An 18,620-nucleotide genomic window follows, 5' to 3' on the forward strand; every position below is an offset into this window, starting at 1 on the left:
TATACAAACCCTTTTAGGGTTAGGGTTAGGGGAGCTAACCCTTTCCTTTATAGCACTCTATAAGGTTAGTGCTATGCACATATGATCACGTGATGGTGCTATGCACACATGATCACATGATGTTGAGCGTGAACTCTCAACACCTTCCCTCAAGATCAACATCATGAAGTAGGTCTTCCCTCAAGATGATGATTCTGGGGAATCGAAGAAGGACTGAGCATTACATTCCTGCTTCAGTCGAAGACAAAGAAACAGTTGGCTGTTTGTTTGACAACCATGATATAGCACCTTGACCAAGGAAAAATGCATATCCCTGTGTCGATCTCCTGGTCTCATGATCTCCAGCATAGTCACTGTCACAGTATCCATGCAACCGTGGATGACTTCCTCTGTATTCTATCCCAAATTGTCTTGTACCTCTGATGTATCTCAAGACTCTTTTGGCTGCATTCCAGTGAGACTGTTTTGGATTTGCCATAAACTGTGCTAGTGAGCTTACTGCATAACAAATATCTGGCCGTGTGATTGTCAGATATATAAGAGATCCAATGAGTTGCCTGTAGTATCTGTCATTGACTGTAGGCTTTTCTGAATCTTTAGTAAGTTTCAAACTCTGTTCCATGGGAGTGGCTGCAATCTTGCAATCTGCCATATGAAACTTCTTTAGGAGACTGTCAACATATTTGAGCTGACTCATGAATGTGCTATCTGAATCTCTCCAGAACTCAATTCCAAGACAATAGTGCATAAGTCCAAGATCTTTCATGTCGAACTCTGCAGATAAGTCTTGTTTTAATTTTCTGATGAAGCTATCCTTGCTTCCTGTCACAATCAGATCATCTACGTACAAAAGTGCAATAGTAATATCTTCCCCTTGAACTTTGTAGTAGAGTGTATGATCTGCATTTGACTTCATGTATCCCAGATCAGCAAAATATTTGTCAATTCTGCTGTACCAACTTCTGGGTGCTTGCTTTAAGCCATAGAGACTTTTCTTGAGATGGCAAACCTTGTTCTCCTGTCCTGGTTCAACATAACCGGCTGGTTGTTGCATGTAGACGTCCTCGTCTAGATAACCATTGAGAAATGCATTCTTGACATCGAGCTGATACACATTCCATTTACTGAGTGTCGCTAGTGATATCAAGAACCGTATGGAATCCATCTTTGCTACTGGAGCATAAGTCTCATCATAATCTTGGCCATATTGTTGTGCAAATCCTTTTGCAACTAATCTGGCTTTGTATCTTTGAATACTGCCATCTGGATTGTACTTCACTTTGTATACCCATTTGTTGGCTATGGCCTTCTTTCCTGGTGGAAGGTCGCATAATTCCCAAGTGTTGTTTTTATACAAAGCATCCATTTCTTCATTCATAGCAGTTTGCCATTCTGGCTTATCTACTGCGTCTTCGAAATACACTTGTTCTTCTGTAGCCATGATGGTAGTCATAAGAGCATAGTTGGTGGTTTCCACCTGAATTGCTTTGCCTTTCTGAGCATATGTCAATCTGGCTGGTGGTCTGCTTTCCCTAGTAGACCGTCTGAGCTGCTGTGACGCTGATTGGGGTGTTGCTGGCAATTCTTGCTCTTCTTCATCAACCTGTTCTGTAGATGACTGTGAAGTCGATGTTTCTATCTCCTGTGTAGGTGTTTTCCATTCTGATTCCTCATCGAAGATTACATCTCTGGAGATAATGACTTTGAGATTGATGGGATCATACAATTTGTATGCTTTACTTTCTTCACTATAGCCAACCATGATGCATTTGCGTGACTTCGCATCCAATTTCCTGCGATGATCATCATGTATGTGGGCATATGCTATGCAACCAAATATGCGGAGATGCCCAATGCGTGGCTTGTGTCCAGTGAATGCTTCATAAGGAGTCATACCTTGTATCGGTTCGGTAGGAAGCTGATTAAGCAAGTAGTTAGCTGTAGCTATTGCTTCTGCCCAATACTGATTCGGAAGATGCTTTTCAGTAAGCATTGCTCTAGCACTGTCTGCTAAAGTCCCATTCTTCCTTTCAGCTATTGCATTTTGCTGAGGAGTATCTGCACATGTGAATTGTCTTCGAATGCCGTGAGTTTTGCAAAAGTTCATGAAGGCTGAAGACATGTATTCACCTCCTCTATCTGATCTCATGACCTTGATCTTTCTGCCTGTTTGGTTTTCTACCATGGCTTTGAATTCTTGAAATCTGGCAAACACTTCAGATTTCTCTTTCAGAAAGTAGACCCAACAATATCTACTGTAGTCGTCGATGAAGGTCAAGTAATAAAGTGAACCATTGATGCTGCGGGTCTGGGCATAACCCCATACATCTGTATGAATTAAATCAAGAATACCTCGTGCACGAGAGGTACTTCTGACAAAGTTGGTTCGCTTTTGTTTGCCGAAGCAGCATGCTTCAGAAACCTTTCCAAGAAACTGTAGCTTCGGAATCCCAATTGCCATATTTTGATTCCTTAGATCTAACAAGTACTTGAAGTTGACATGACCATATCTCTTATGCCATTTTGCAGATAGTGGCATCTGTTGCATTTGAGCTGACATGGCATGTTTATCTGGTACTGTAGCTAGCATCCTGTACAAGCGTCCTTCCTTGACACCTTTTGCTACTAGCTGACCTCTTTTGGATTTGTCTCTGATAGTGCATTCATCACCGTCGAAGATGACTTTGTAGTTGTGTTCCGTCATTTGACCTACTGACAAAAGGTTCTTACTGAGCTTCGGAACATAGAGCACATCTTTGACTAATCCTTTTGTACTAGTGAAATTGTTCATAGGGATAACACCTGTCCCTTGAACCGGATTCGGTGTATTGTCTGCTGTATAGATGACATTCTTTTGACCTTCTAATGGCTTCATTTCTGTGAACCATTCCTAATGATTTGTCATATGAGATGATGCACCGCTGTCGATGTACCAAGGATCCTGTTCCACTTGGTCGACTTAATAGCTGAAATCCTCTTTGGGATTGAAATCAGTGTCTAGGTGCATTGTATCAGTCTGATGCAATTCCTCACTTGCAAGAAACATATTTCCATGTTCATTTGCAAAATGACTGTGACTAGAATGTCCACCACGATGATTTCCTCTTCCTCGGGAATTCCCTCTATTACTGTTGGATTGACCGCTTTGGTCATACTGCTTCTTGCGGCAATCTCTTTCATAGTGTCCAAACTTGTGACAATAGTTGCATTGAATGTTTGACACATTGGTGGATGCATTCCCTCGTCCTTGGAATCTTCCTCGGTTGGAATGATTTCCTCTTTGCTGATTTTGATGTTGCTGAGGATGCTGCTGATGCTGATGCTGATTCTGACTTTGATTTTGACCACTTTTCTGATATGATCTACCTCTGTTTCTGCCTTTGCCTCTGCTTCTGTCTGAAGCGGTGAATGCCTGATCATTAGAATGACCTTTACGTGCTTGAATGGCCTGAGTCCTGAGTTCTTCACCAAGTAGAACTGACTGAAGTCTTTCAAGTGTTGGAATTTGCTGTTGGATGGCAATACTCTGGACCAGATTCTCATATCCTTCTCCTAGTCCATTCAGGATTACTTGAACCATTTCTGCGGGATTCATAGTCTCTCCTGCTGCTGCAAGTTGATTGTTGTAGTCTTTGATGCGGAGTACATAAGCATGACCGGTTTCACTGCTGTTGCGGAAACTCTGGTTGATCTGGTTTCTCAAGGTGAGAATCCTGGATGTGTTCTTGGACTCGTAGAGAGCTGCGAACATATCCCATGCTTCTTTTGATGTCTTGACTGTGTTGAGCTGTCCTAGCATGACATCTTGCACATTCTGCTTGATCAGGTGATAGGCATACTTGTCTTTCTTATCCCATTCTGCTTGAGCTCGGGCAATGGCAGGATCTGCTACTGATGCGGAAACTGTTTGTGTAGATGTAGATCCCGGTGTAGATCCCGTTGCTGGTGCTGTGACAACAGATGGAGTAGAGCTACTGGTGGCTGGATCGGCCAATGGTCTAGGTATGGATCCATCAACATACTCCCATTTGTCCTGAAGCACAAGAATGGTCTCCATTCGGTATTTCCATGTACCGTAATTGGAGTTGTCTAACTTAGCAGATGCCTCCAGATTGAGGTTGCTAGTCGACATGGTGCAAACAATGTACTCAAAAAGTGTCCTGGAAAACTCTATATGAATCAACTGCAAATACACTGAAGATGCCAAGTGAAATCTCTGTACCGTCGGTGAAGATAGAACTGCAGTAAATAAGATCTGACCTGTGTTACAAGGCTTGTGGCAATGATGCCGGGAATAGCCAAGAGGCTTTACAAGGCTGAAAAATAATGTGCACGATGTCGTGAGATAGCCAAATAGGCTTTACAATGGTGGCATGTGTGTGTGAAATCAAGTGCTATCTGCCCACTGAATCAATCTGCAATGCCTCTGAACTCTGAAGTCTGCTCACTGAACTGATGAACGTAAGGTTTCAGGTAATGCAATGATGTGAAATCGGATGTGAGCGTATGGACTGACTCCGAGTAGGTACTAGTCGGGAATTTCGGGCATGGCTTAGATTGGCAACTTGGGGAATTCAAAGCGTCCCCTCTATGGCGATCTAGTCTACTCTGATCTAGATCTAAACCAACCGTCGATCGATGAAAGAGCAGCAAATAATTCCTTTTCTTTTGTTCTTTTTAAGTGCTGGGTCAGATGCGTCGATGTAGAGGCAAATGTGCGTGAAGGAAGTGGTTTTGTCGGCGAGGCTCAAATGTGAGTGTAACTTGCACCGAAATGTGCGTGTGATGTAACAAGCGCGTAGAGCACAAAAAATCGAGCGACTTTCCTTTTTGGAGCACCCTCAAATTCTTCCTGGATCAAGAGATATGACTTGATCTAGGTGGAGGGGCAAAAGGAGTGCAAATGGTGCTCAATGATGATGTGTCACTGTGAGTCACATGCAGTGATGATGTGGCACTGTGCTTAGCAAGAGGTGTGCCAGTGAAGCTCTGTGCTGAGGTGACAGTGCTGAGGTGTCACTGATGACGTGGCACTGATGACGTGGTAATGATGATGTGGCACAGATGACGTGGCACAAGTGACGTGGCACAGATGACGTGGCAGATGACGTGGCAGTGCTGACGTGGTAGTGATGACGTGTCAACTGACGTGGCAGAGGTGACGTGTCAGCTGACGTGGCAGAGGTGACGTGTCAGCTGACGTGGCAGAGGTGATGTGTCAGATGACGTGGCAGATAAGATAGGTACACGTGGCAATTCCGGGTGCCTGATGACGTGTCTCGTGGATAAGGACTCCACGTGTCAATAACGGATGTATGCCTTATCCTCCACGTGTCAGAGCGCGGGCAGCTAGAATCGTTGGAGATGCTCCGGAATCTTTAAAGATTCCGTCGATGGAGTCGTAACAGAAGCTGTTGACGTGAAGGAGATTTGATTGAAGGAGCCGTCGTGCGATGGTGAAGGATGTGGAGAGGTGATCGACGTTTCGCTGAGGGCCGTCGCAAAAGCTATTCGTTGTTGAAGATGGCTTTGCTGGCTGGTCGTTGGAGGATCCCGTTGCGGGCTGGAGTCTGCTGGGTCGTGCAGATTGTGTGCGCTCGTGAGGCGCATCAGTTGGCAGAGAGTCGGCCGCCGGTGTTGTTGACGATGTTGAAGGCAGTCACTGCTTCAAAGGTCATCGGGAGCTTGGTCGTAGCTGGAGAGGCTAAGGAGACCTCAGAATAGAGGTGAGTTGCAGCTGTGATGGAGGCTATGGCTTTGCTGAAGAAGGACGTCGCCATCCCGTTGGCGTAGAAGCCTTGTAGCGCAACACTTTCTTTGCTGTGTCGTAGCTCTTTGGAGACAAGTTTTCCCTCAAACTAGAATGTCAATTCTCTCCCACAAGGACAAAGAGATAACAATTCTCAAGAGTGAAACTCTCACAATCAATGAAGAATCTCTCTCTCTCTCTCAACTCAAGAAACACTCAAAGGAAGGAACTAAAATCTCTCAAGAATGAACTCAAAGAAAGAAGAATGGACGGAAATTTCTTCTCAATGACGGAAATTTCTCTCAACGGAAGTGAAGGGAAAGATCTCACAATCACTCAAGAGAACTCTCAATCTCACAATCTCTCTCACTCTCAAGAAACTCAATGTCTCAACGGAAGACAAGGAAGCTCTGATACCATGACAAAATATGAAGAGGGGAGAGGAGAAGAGTGGAGATGAGGAGAGAGGGCACAGCTAGAGAGCACACCACAAATGACTAACTGTACACTAGAATTAGTTGAAAAAATAGAATATATACAAACCCTTTTAGGGTTAGGGTTAGGGGAGCTAACCCTTTCCTTTATAGCACTCTATAAGGTTAGTGCTATGCACATATGATCACGTGATGGTGCTATGCACACATGATCACATGATGTTGAGCGTGAACTCTCAACATCATAGCCATCTAATGGCTTTTGCATGGTTTGGAATGGATATTTCCTAGTTTTTTACCATGCATCATGCATGAGTGTTGAAAAACATGCATTGATGTGCTTCTAGCCATGCAAATGGTATTTTATGGACATGAAACTTTGTAAAAGCCTAAAATGGGTGATTTCATGACCTATGCAAAGTATCATGACCATCTCATGTCATTTTCATGGCTTGGAATGGATATTTCCTAGTTTTCCACCATGCATCATGCATGAGCATTGAAAAACATGCATCGGTGTGCTTCTAACCATAAAAATAGTATTTTCTAGGAATGATACCTTGCACAAGCCTTAAACAAGTCAATTTCAATGCCTATGCGAAGTATCATCCCCATCTAATGTCAATTGCCTGGCGATTTCCTAGTTGTTCACCATGTATCATGCATGAGCATTGAAATACATGCATCAGTGTGCTTCTAGCCATGAAAATGGTATTCAAAAGACATGATGCTTTCTACTAGCCTTAAACATTTGGTGTATTTTAAGTCCTATTCAAAGTATCATGGCTATCAGATGTGGTTTGCATGGCTTAGCTTGGATCAGAGTTTTCCACCATGCATTATGCATGCCCATTAAAAAATATGCATTTGTCAGCTTCTAGCTATGAAAATGACATCCAAAGGTCATGACTTTGCACAAGCCTTAAACTAGCAAGTTCAAGCCTTTGCAAAGTATCATGCCCATTAGATGTTATTTTCTTGTCTTGGCATGGATATTTTTCATGCATGAGCATTAAGAAATATCCATCGGTGTGTATTATATCAATGTGTATCTAGCCATGCAAATGGCATTATATGGGCATGATACTTTTTAGAAGCCTTAAAATAGGATATTTGAAGTCTTGTACAAAGTATCATGGCCATTTGATGTGATTTGCATTGCTTGGAATGGATAATTCCTAGTTTTTCACCATGCATCATGAATAAGTGTTGAAAAACATGCATCGGTATGCTTCTAGCCATGAAAATGGTATTTTATGGGCATGATACTTTTCACAAGACTTAAAGTAGAGAATTTTAAGGCTTATGCAAAGTTTCATGACTATTGGATATCATTTGCATGGCTTGGAATGGATTTTTCATAGTTTTTCATGATGCATCATGCATGAGCATTGAAAAACATGCATTGGTGTGATTCTAGCCATGATAATGGTATTTAATGGGTCTGAAACTTTACAAAATCCTTAAAATAGGTGAGTTCAGCTCCTTTGCAAAGTATCATGGCCATTTGATGTCATGTTCATGGCTTGAAAAGGATATTTCCCAGCATGCATCGCTATGCTTCTAGCCATGAAAATGGTATTTGATGGGCATGATACTTTTCACAAGCCTTAGAAAAGGTGAATTCAAGGACCATGCAAAGTATCATGGCCATCCTGCGTCATTTTCATGGCTTGGAGTGGATATTTCCCAGTTTCTCACCATGCATCATGCATGAGTGTTGAAAAGCATGCATGGATGTGCATGATACTTCATATAAGCCTTAAAATATTGGAGTGTAAGGCCTATTCAAAGTATCTTGGACATATGATGTCATTTGGATGGCTTGGAATGGATATTTCCTAGTTTTTCACCATGCATCATGCATGAGCATTGGAAACCTTGCATTGTTAGCCATGCAAATGGTATTCGATGGACATGATACTTTTTACAAGCCTTAAATTAGGTAATTTTAATGGCTTTGAAAACTACAATGGCCATTTGATGTGATTTGCATGGCTTGGAATGGATATTTTCTAGATTTTCATCATGCATCATGTATGAGCGTTGAATAAGATGCATCACTGTGTTTCTAGCCATGAAAATGGTATTCAAAGGCCATTATACTTTGCAAAATTGTGTGAAAAGTATCTTGACCATCTAATTTCATTTGCATGGCTTGGAATGGATATTTCGAAGGTTTTCACCATGCATCATGCATGAGCATTGTAAAACATGGATTGGTGCATGTCTTGCCATGCAAATGATAGTGGCTGAGCATGATGTGTTGCACAAGACTTAAACTACAAGATTTCAAGGCCTGTGCAAAGTATTATGGCCATCTAATATCATTTTCATGCCTTGGAATGAATATTTCCTGGTTTTTCACCATGCACCATCCATGAGTGTTGAGAAAGTAGGATTCCTAGGTGGGACTAGGACTTTCTTGCATCTATGCACCATGCATTGTGCACAAAATGAAAATTTTGCATGTCCATCTACCCAAATGTTTCCCTACTGATGTGAAAAATTGTGAGCACATGAAAAATAAGTTAACACCCATGGAAATTTGCATGGCCACGTGACACTCTGGACATTCCATGATGATTCACAAATGAATTTTCATGCACGTATATACTACACATGTGCACAAATGGGGAGTTTTGCATGCCCATCGACCTCTATGTTCCTTGATTGATACAAATCTTTGCGTAGAAATGAAATATATTCTAATGAATGCCCTAAACATTTTGCACATCCATCTAAGACTCATCCACCATTCCATGATCTCCACACAAGTGAATTCCATGCACCCATGCACCATGTAGGTGAACAAATGGGGAATTTCGCATGGCCACTCACACTATGTTTTTTGATTGATATGAAACTTTTCAAAGACATGAAACCTACTCTTATTAACAATTATGCAAAGTTTCACGTCCATCTAACACATGACCATTCGATGATGGTCCACATGTAAATTCCATACATCTATGCATCATGGATGTGCACAAATGGGAAATTGTGCATGCCCATCTACCTAGATGTTTCCCGATTCACACAAAACTTTGCGAGGAAATGAATATTACTCTAATTAATCGCCATACAAGGTTGGATGTCCATCTCACATTTGATCATTCCATGATGATCCAACCATTCATATTTCATGCACCTTGCACCATGCATGTGCACAAAATGGGAAATTCTGCATGCCCACCCAACCAAATGTTCCCTTGTCAACATGAAAGTTTGCAAGGACATGAATATTACACTCATGCAAAGTTTCATGGACATCTGACACTTGGCCATTCCACGATGGTCCATAGATGTGATTTTTGTGCACTTACGCACACCACACATTGCACAAATCTGGAATTTTGCAAGCCTATGTTGAGATATCGAGCTCCACTCATGATATGCCAGGGTGACCATTGTGCATTTATGTCACCGACTTGTTAGCTGTGAATGCGGTTGGTACACCGCCCATGAATAATAGCTGGAGGACAGCTATCCTTATGTACTCTAGTTCGTGGCTCAGTTAGTATGCCACCTTAGTTAGTTGAGTTTGGTTTGAGACCCACATATAGGGTTTTTCTATTTCTTTGTACTAGAGTTCTTTTGGCTTTCACAACTAAGAAGAGGAAAACTGTTTTCAGCCTCCACCTTTGTGTGTATTCCCCCATTGTGTATGTGAGAAAGCTGCAAGTGAGACTCCTTCCTTCTCTCCCACTATCTTCACATGGTATCAGAGCCTAGTTTGTGGTAAGGAGCTCAAGAAAGCAAACCAACTTCAGGGTGTCCTGGTAAGAGGACCAGTGTTGCTTTCCTTTTCCGAGTTTGGGAGTAAATCTCTGCAAGTAGCACAGTCGAAAAGTGCAAGAGTGCATTGTCTCAGATTGAGACACCCTCCTTCGTGGTGTGGATAGAGGGCAATATATGCTGCGGGTAAGGGCAAAGTCCTTGGTGACTTTATTTTTCTGATTCGAGGCCATTTCGGGGCCCGTTTTGGAGGCAAAAGTTCTCTGCAAGCACTGAGAAAAAGGCCCTGTTTTCGCTATGTGACCACTTCTCCACAAGTCAGTGAAAAGTTGCCGCAGAAATTGCATCGTATGCCTGTGCATAGAGATATTGGGAGTTATAGAATCATCCTTACTACCTGTTGATGAAAAATCATCACTAGGAAGTGACTGTGTGGTTCAATACCACTTTCATCAGTTTTGCAAATTTGCCCTTGTGAGGCAGAAGCTGTGTTTTTTGCAGTGACAGAATATTTTGTACTAATGGCATCTGATTCTCTTTCACAGATTGTCACTGAAAAGCTTGACAAGAACAACTTCCAAGCATGGAAGTTTAGAATGATGAATTTCCTCATGGGAAAAGGCTATTGGGAGTTCATTATAGGAAATAAAGAAGAACTAGTTCTTCCTAATGTTCCCAATCAACAGGAAATGCACGAATTTAAAGGATGGCATGAGAGAGCCATAAAAGTTATGTACTGGATGTCTATCGGTATTTTGGATTCTATGATTGTGCATATTCAGGATGCAAGTACGCATAAGGAGGCATGGGATACTTTGGCAAAAATTTACAACACAAATATGCAAGCCAGGAAAATGTAGCTCAAGTAGGAGTTGCACAATGTACAGAGAGAAAATATGAGCATCAATGACTACCACATGAAGGTGAAGAAAATTGCAAATGCACTTGCTTCTATTGGGTTGCTAGTGGAAGATGATGATTTAGTTTTTGTGACCTTGAATGGTCTAGGAAAGGATTATGCACAGTTCCGGACATCCATTGCCGTCCGTGAAAAATTTCCTGACTTTGAGGAGTTGTTTGCTCTTCTAATGTCTGAAGAGCAGAGAAATGGTGGTGCAAGTTCTTCAGGAGAAACTTCAAAAGAAATTGTCTTCTACTCAAATGCTAGAAGAGGTAGAGGCAAAGGTAGAGTAGGCCGATCCGGAGGCCAAGGTAGAAATCAGAATATGTATCAAACTCAAGAAAACCAGTCCTATGGAGGAGGACATGGTAACTCTAGAGGCAGGGGGAGCCAAAGAGGTCATGGTGGATGGTACAGAGGCCAAAATGCAAATAGCAATGTTGAATGCTACTATTGTGGTAAAATGGGTCATATGGCTAAAGATTGCTACAAAAAGCAGAATGACATTATGAATGGAAAATTGCAGCAAGGCAATTATGCATCTTATAGTAGACAGGGTGATGATAGAAATGAGCATCTATTTATGGTGCAGCACATGACCAATTCTGTGACAAGTGTAGAAGAAAGCAATGATGTGTGGTATGTTGACTCAGGTGCATCAAACCACATGACAAGTCATGCAGAATGGATGCAGGATGCAATAAAAATGGATAGACTAGGATTTGTGGAGACTGGTGATGATATTGCACATCCTATTGTGCAGATTGGTAAAATTCCTTTGTCTATGCAGGATGGGAAAAAAAAATACGTGTCTGATGTATTTCATGTCCCGAATATCACCAAGAACCTAGTTTTTATTGGTCAAATGGTTGAGCAGGGCTTGCAGGTCAGATTTAATCCTCATGGATGCTTTGTTGAGGATATGAAAAATAACGGTTGCTTGATAGCAAAAGGAAAGAAGGGTAGGATGTTTATGTTGGATGTGGACATGACTGAATTGAGTGCAGCAATGTTTGCACATGGGACCGGTGTAGTTGCAGATATTGATATCTAGCATAAACGCAGTGGTCATGTTAATGTACAATGACTTAAATCAATGCAAGCCCAAAACATTGTTGCAGGATTGCCTAAATTCAAGGTTGCAGAAATGCATAAGGTATGTGAAGCCTATCAATTTGGAAAACAGGAAAGGAAACCATTTCCTAGACATGTTTAAGAGAGTAAGAAGCCATTGGAATTAATCCACTCTGATGTGTGGACTACTAAAGCTACATCTATTGGAGGCTATCATTATTTTGTCACTTTTATTGATGACTACAATAGAAAAGTTTGGGTGCATTTTATGAAAAAGAAAAGTGAAGTGTTTGGGCATTTCAAAGCCTTTAAAGCTATGGTTGAAAAAGAAACAGGCCTGCAAATAAAATGCCTAAGGTCAAATGGAGGGGGAGAGTATCTCTCAAATGAGTTTGCAAGGTTCTTGCAAGAGCATGGCATAAAGCAGCAATATTCATGCAGTCATACCCCACAGCAAAATGAACTTGCAAAAAGGAAAAACATGCATATTGGAGAGGTATCTCAGGCCATGATAAATGAAAAAGAGCTACTAGATTATTATTGAGTTTTGAAGCAGTTGCTACAGTAGTTTACATAATGAACAGGACTCCCACTGTAGCAATACATGGCATGATGCTAGAGGAGATGTATACTGGTAGGAAACCAGATATTTCTCATTTGAAAATTTTTGGTTGCATTGCCTATGTTCCCATATTCAAAATTTGGCATGTCTTTACCAAAGGAAAAATTGTGTCTTTTCCAGGGAACAAGTATGTCATCCAAGAAGTTTATGTATGTATGCTTTTCTCGAGTAAGGTGCGAATTGCCCACCATCTAATAAATTCCATTTGCCTTTAAAGGTCATCTGTGGAACAAGTATAGTCCAAGACACTAAGGTGTCTAATAGATCATGCCACACTAGGTGTGTCTAGTAGGCATCAAGTCATGTATAACTTCCACAAAACATGAGAAGCACATGTAATTGTTACATGTATCGAATACAACTGGATCCTTTGATCTTTTGTATTAGCATTCGCTAATTCAACATAGAATTCACTTAGGAACAATTCTAGCACATGTGCTTGTGCATGTACCATAAACCACACATGATAACATAGTCTTGTGTGTGTATGTGCCCATCCATCTGCCCGCACAAACATGGGTCCACACCCCATGAGGGGCACCAAGCCCCCCAGTGGGGAGGAGCCATGGTGCCCACCAGATGCAAAAATAATCATCGTAATAAGCACCAACCCTGTACATGTTAAGTATATAACCCGAGAGTCCACCATGACGTTTTCTAAAGAACAATATATCTCGCAAGAGTTATGTGTATAACTCATAATTTATCTGGTTTAAACCCACATATGGGATCAGCCCATAGTATTTTAACCAGTTAATCATGCCAATCAAATCCTATAGAAATGTAAAGAAGGAAAGAAAAATGGATCAATGCCATGGATGGTAATAGACGAGGTTTATCCTCGCTGCTCCATCCCCCTAGTGTGTGTGTTTGAAATTTACATACTAACAAGATCCATCTCAATCCTTACAGGACAAAACAAATACTGGTAGGAGATCATTGACAAGAACATTACAGATTAATACAAATTATGAAATTAAAAGATCTTCACATTCTCAGATATTAACATGGCAAAGACCATGTTATAAGGTACAGAAATAGAGGATGGAATCCACAAGATGTACCAAACTAAATCATAGTTTAGATAAAACCTGGTGGCGGCATATATTTTGCATAGCTACTAAAGATCATTGAAAACCATATTGTAATCATACATCTGATATCAAAGGAGCTCCGCTCACCTGCATCCATCCACAAAAAACATATCATGTCAGAATAAAAACCTTTTGCTGTGGCACTCTAGGCTTTAAAACAGAGCTCCACTTGTTATCCATGTCACAATAACAAATGCAAAAACAAATAAAATCAATGTCCTTAGTGCAATGTACTCCATGATGCAACTCAATGTATGAGTCATCATCAATAGTCATGTTCCAAGAGAAGCTGCAAAAAGTGTACAAGTGGAGCTAAAAAGATATTTGCTCTCCACAAAATCACAGTAGGTGGAAAGGAGTAGCAAGCAATTTTAAGCACTGAATACAAGAGAATCCATAAGGAATTTGGATCTTCTATAAACTAGAATTTTGTGGATCAATCAACAGGCTATGACTTTTTTGTTTACAGAATTTGCATCGGGCATAACATGATAGACTTATTGGTTGTGCAAAATAGCAAGAAGTTGCTGGCAAACTGCAGAATTCCTGCAAAAAAGTGAGCACGATGCTATTTTCAGTAGTGAATACAAGATAATCCATAAGGAATTTATATCTACTGTAAACTGGAAGTTTGTGGAGCAATCAACTGGCTACCACTTCTCTTTATGGCGTTTCATCCAAGCTAACATGTGAGAGATATTGGCTATGAAAAACTGCAAGTAGTTGCTGCAAAAAGCAGAATTCCAACAAAACATGACATCAATTGTTGTAGAATGAGTCCACATATGGTCTTTGAAGAAGAGTATGCAAAAGCTCATATCCAAATGCCATGTACAAGAGCAATATGGAAATGATATATTGATCTCTAAGAAAGAGAGAAACCCATGATAATCCAAGCATAGGATATCATATCATTATCAGAGTATGAGCATAGAAAAATCTCAACGTATGGGCTTGTTGTGTGAAGGCAAGATCCAGCTCATTGTTTGTTCATCCTTGTGTAGGTGAGCCTCAGATCTCAGCACAATGATCAAAATAATGTATGACCAAACCTTATTCTCCAACTAGCATATGGATTGACTCACAACAATGAATCTACATAGCAAATACATTCATGTTGTAATTGTAGCAATTGTAGTTTGGTGTTGCTAAGATCTTGGAGCATTCACCACAACCCCAAAGATATGTGTATCAAAACCCCACGTGTCCATTAAAAAAATGATATTCATCCTATGCAAGAAGGTAGAGTAGGGTGCAATCTTTATTCCATGCATATCCTGAGTGCAAGACTACAATATAGAGGGCATCATACCTTTACGTAGCACAAGGATGAGTACCCATATGATCAGTTTGATCTCCATCCACGGTTCCTTCCAACAAAAGACAAAACAAGAGACCTCCATATGCGCCATATTCTGCTTGGACAAGTGACTACTTGAACTCCAAGATTTGAGGTAAATATCTATCCTTTATGTAGCAATAAGTAGACTACAGTCATACAGTTATTGCTAGATCATGATGCTTTGAAATGAAATCAAAACTGAGCTGCATGCGTAAACCTCCTCAAGCGAGCAAGTGCGTATAGAATGAATGTCTTGCTCCTAAGGCATAAATATATAGCTGAAAAGAATTAAGCCGACTGAGTCAATTGGTGATTCAATGCTAGAGTCAATCCAGCTTTAGAATAACGATCCTATATTCCAATTTTGGCATGTCTTTACTAAAGGAAAAATCATGTCTTTTCTACGGAACAAGTATGTCATCCAAGAAGTATATGTATGTATGTTCTTCTCGAGTAAGGTGCAAATTGCCCACCATCCAGTAAATTCCATTTGCCTTAAAAGGTCATCCGCGAAACAAGTATAGTCCGAGACACTAAGGTGTCTAATAGATCATGCCACACTAGATGTGTCTAGTAGGCATCAAGTCATGTATAACTTCCATAGAACATCAGAAGCACATGTAATTGTCACATGTATCGAATACAACTGGATCCTTTGATCATTTATATTAGCATCTGCCAATTAAACATGGTATTCACTTAGGATCAATTCCAGCACATGTGATTATGCATGTACCATCAACCACACATGATAACACAGTCTTGTGTTTGTGTGTGTGTAAAAATTAGATAAATTATTAAGCGAAGTTAATGTGTGTGTGTGTGACAAATTTATCCAAAGACGTATAAGTATATCATCCTAATCCATTAAAGAGGGTTGCTTTAAAACTAAAATAGATCCTGGGAATATGAGAAACAAATATGGAAAAAATCTTTTGGGAAGGAGTTATAAAAGTATATTCCTTAAGACGGGTTTCCCCAATCTTGCAAAACATCATGGGGGTAAGATCCAAGCGAGAAACCATCACCCAAAAGGAGTTGCTTCAATTTCAGGGATTTGTAGATTGAGACCATAGTGAAATTGTCTGTATGTGTGTGTGTGTGTGTGAGAGAGAGAGAGAGGGAGAGAGAGAGAGAAAGAAAGGGAGGGAGAGAGAGAGAGAGTATATCTATTGTTACAATAGATGGCAATTACCTCCTTGTCATTTGCTTTGGTGAAGAAGCTTTGATGGCATGCTGGAAATAAATAAGAGTAGAGGTCATATGCTAAACGAATACAAGGGTAATAGATAGCAAATGAAAAAGGACTTCATGGATTATCCATATATAGCCACTATTATGAGGTGACAGGTCGGTTTATGAATATTCTAGCTGATTTACAAAATCAAACAATTGAGTTAGTCAGCATGGAAACCAAAAGCCCCATGACTTAAGAACAATTATCCCAAGAAAGCTACCCTTAGAGTGCTCAATATGAGAATATATTTTCGCACTTACATGTAGCCTAAGTAGCAATATGCCAACTCTTTTGTAAGCTATCTCTAATCATTAGGCCACATTCAGCCTCCTTTTGAAGTTAGCTCAGGATCCACCCCAACATCCAAGCTGCTCAGTGCATTTTTCTCATAATCGAAGGCTTAAAAAAGAGCTAGCTGGTACCCACGTAGTTCCATGAGGTAGAGCATTGATTTTTAATATTTTAAAAGTGAATGAAAGTAAGTACACCTTGTGATTTGAAGATAAAGCACTTGTTATGCTAATGAATCATAAGATAATAATAAAATTTAAGGCAAAGAAATCCTAATGCTCTAACAACCCTCAAAGAAATGGAGGGTACCATGTTCCTCATACATAAAAAGGTCGGGTTGAGATCCTAAATTACCCCACAAGAGGTGCAAGCATAATGTTTATGTACACGCACTTTATCTTTAGAATGTAGAGACACATGTACCTTAAAATACTCCTTGATAATCATAATGGGGATAAATCATAAAGAATACAAGTTGGATTTTTTGTGAATTCTCTTAGATAAACACTTTAATAATAAGATAAGAGTCACTGGCAATCATAAAAGAGTTGGTTCATAGCTCATTGAGAATCGCAAGAGAGAAACGAAATTGTTTAACAATAGAGTAACAATAAAAGCATAAATTGTGTAATGATAAATTGCTCATTGAGAATTGAGAGAGATAGACTAAATTGTTTAACAATAGAGTAACAACAAAAGCTCATTGACAATTGTGAGAGAAAAATTGAAAGTGCTTAATGATAAAATCTTATAGAAAATTCTATTAGATCGAGGAAAAAGTCCATTGAAGCAATGCAATGAGGCGACTTAAAGCAGCTTGCCAATCAAAGATTAATGATCCAAAGATGGAACGGTTCCGACTCTCAGATAGACTGTCCAAGTGGCATTGAGGACTTCTTGACCCCATGCACTCCTGAAGGCGTTTCGCCTATTCTCATCCAGTAACTCCACCCCTTTTTTCCTTGCACTCTGCAACACCGACCATGATTGAAGAAATGTCAAGAAATCTTCCACTCCCATCTGCTTCGTGCTTTCGAATCGAATAGGGCCTGTCCCCATTCCATCACCCCCCACAGATTCAAAAGGAAAGTGCAAAGATTGGTACTTATCATTGATTACCAGCCTTGCAGCAGGCTCCCAGTAAGGCTCTGTCTCCTTGTAATACTCTATAAATACAGAATCGACCGCATTATTCACTGAAGGTCCCGTGTAACACCAGGCTGCAAAGACTCCGCCAGGCTTCTTTAGCACATGCTTCACTTGGGAGTAGAACAAGTCCAGATCAAACCAGTGAAGAGCTTGCGCCACAGTGACAAGATCCACCGAGCCCTCTTCGCCGACTACGTTGCGTAATTCCTCTTGTGACATGCGGGAAGATGTGCAGGCATATGTTATGTTGTCTCTTCTGGGCGCCAAGCTGAGCTGCTGTTGGCTCACGTCCGTCGCGATCACCTTCTCGTAGTGTTCTGCCACCTACAACCCATCTAATTGATCACGGTCAGCGTGACAGTCCAAACCAATTCTTATTCTTCAGCATAAGACCAAACTTGCGAAGTCCTAATTCACGGTAAGCACAATTCTTGGACATGGCCACAAGTACGGGAGAGACCAATTAACCAAATCAAGCGCCTGATAACTCATTCTAATTTTCGTCCGAAGTTCTAAATACAGCATGGCCACGGGCGGGGAGTCGTGGGCTATTTGTAACACAACAGCAAAACAGAACGAATTGAAGGATGAAGTGAGAAGAACGGACCGCTACAGCGGCCTGGCCGGTGCCTGCTCCCACATCCCAAGCGCAATGGTGGACGGGGTTGAGGGAGGAGAGGAAAGAGAAGAGGGAGGGGGGGTAACCGGGCCTGGCAGCTGCGTAAGAGCGTGCCTGATTGTCGAAGAGCCCCGCCATGGCTGTGTTTGTGTTGTGGATGGTGGCTGGTATTTTATTGCAACAATTTAGTTTAGACTTCCTTTCTTGCACGTGTTACGTTTTCAGTATCAGCTCTTTCACAGTGGGATGACTTTAAAATAATGGAATATGGCAACACACAATTGCTCACACTTGGATGATTTTAAAATAATAAAATATTGCAGAGTTGCTTGAACATTTACATCACACTTGTGTGGCATCTTGCATTCCC

General features: G+C 40.9%; 1 protein-coding gene across 1 annotated transcript; it reads right to left on the reverse strand.

The window, feature by feature from the left end:
* Positions 1-17,313: 17,313 nt before the first annotated feature.
* LOC147894330 (uncharacterized) lies at positions 17,314-18,388 on the reverse strand. Its single transcript, XM_087385280.1, has 2 exons — positions 18,239-18,388; positions 17,314-17,955 (listed from the first exon to the last, which is right to left on the reverse strand). Exons 1-2 carry the CDS (start codon positions 18,386-18,388, stop codon positions 17,314-17,316), a joined length of 792 nt encoding a protein of 263 aa, XP_087241406.1.
* Positions 18,389-18,620: the final 232 nt, after the last annotated feature.

This window comes from Dipteris shenzhenensis, chromosome 14 (assembly GCF_047967505.1).
Source record: "Dipteris shenzhenensis isolate YYH24624 ecotype China chromosome 14, Dip_SZ_1.0, whole genome shotgun sequence".
NCBI classification, from domain to species: domain Eukaryota; kingdom Viridiplantae; phylum Streptophyta; class Polypodiopsida; order Gleicheniales; family Dipteridaceae; genus Dipteris; species Dipteris shenzhenensis.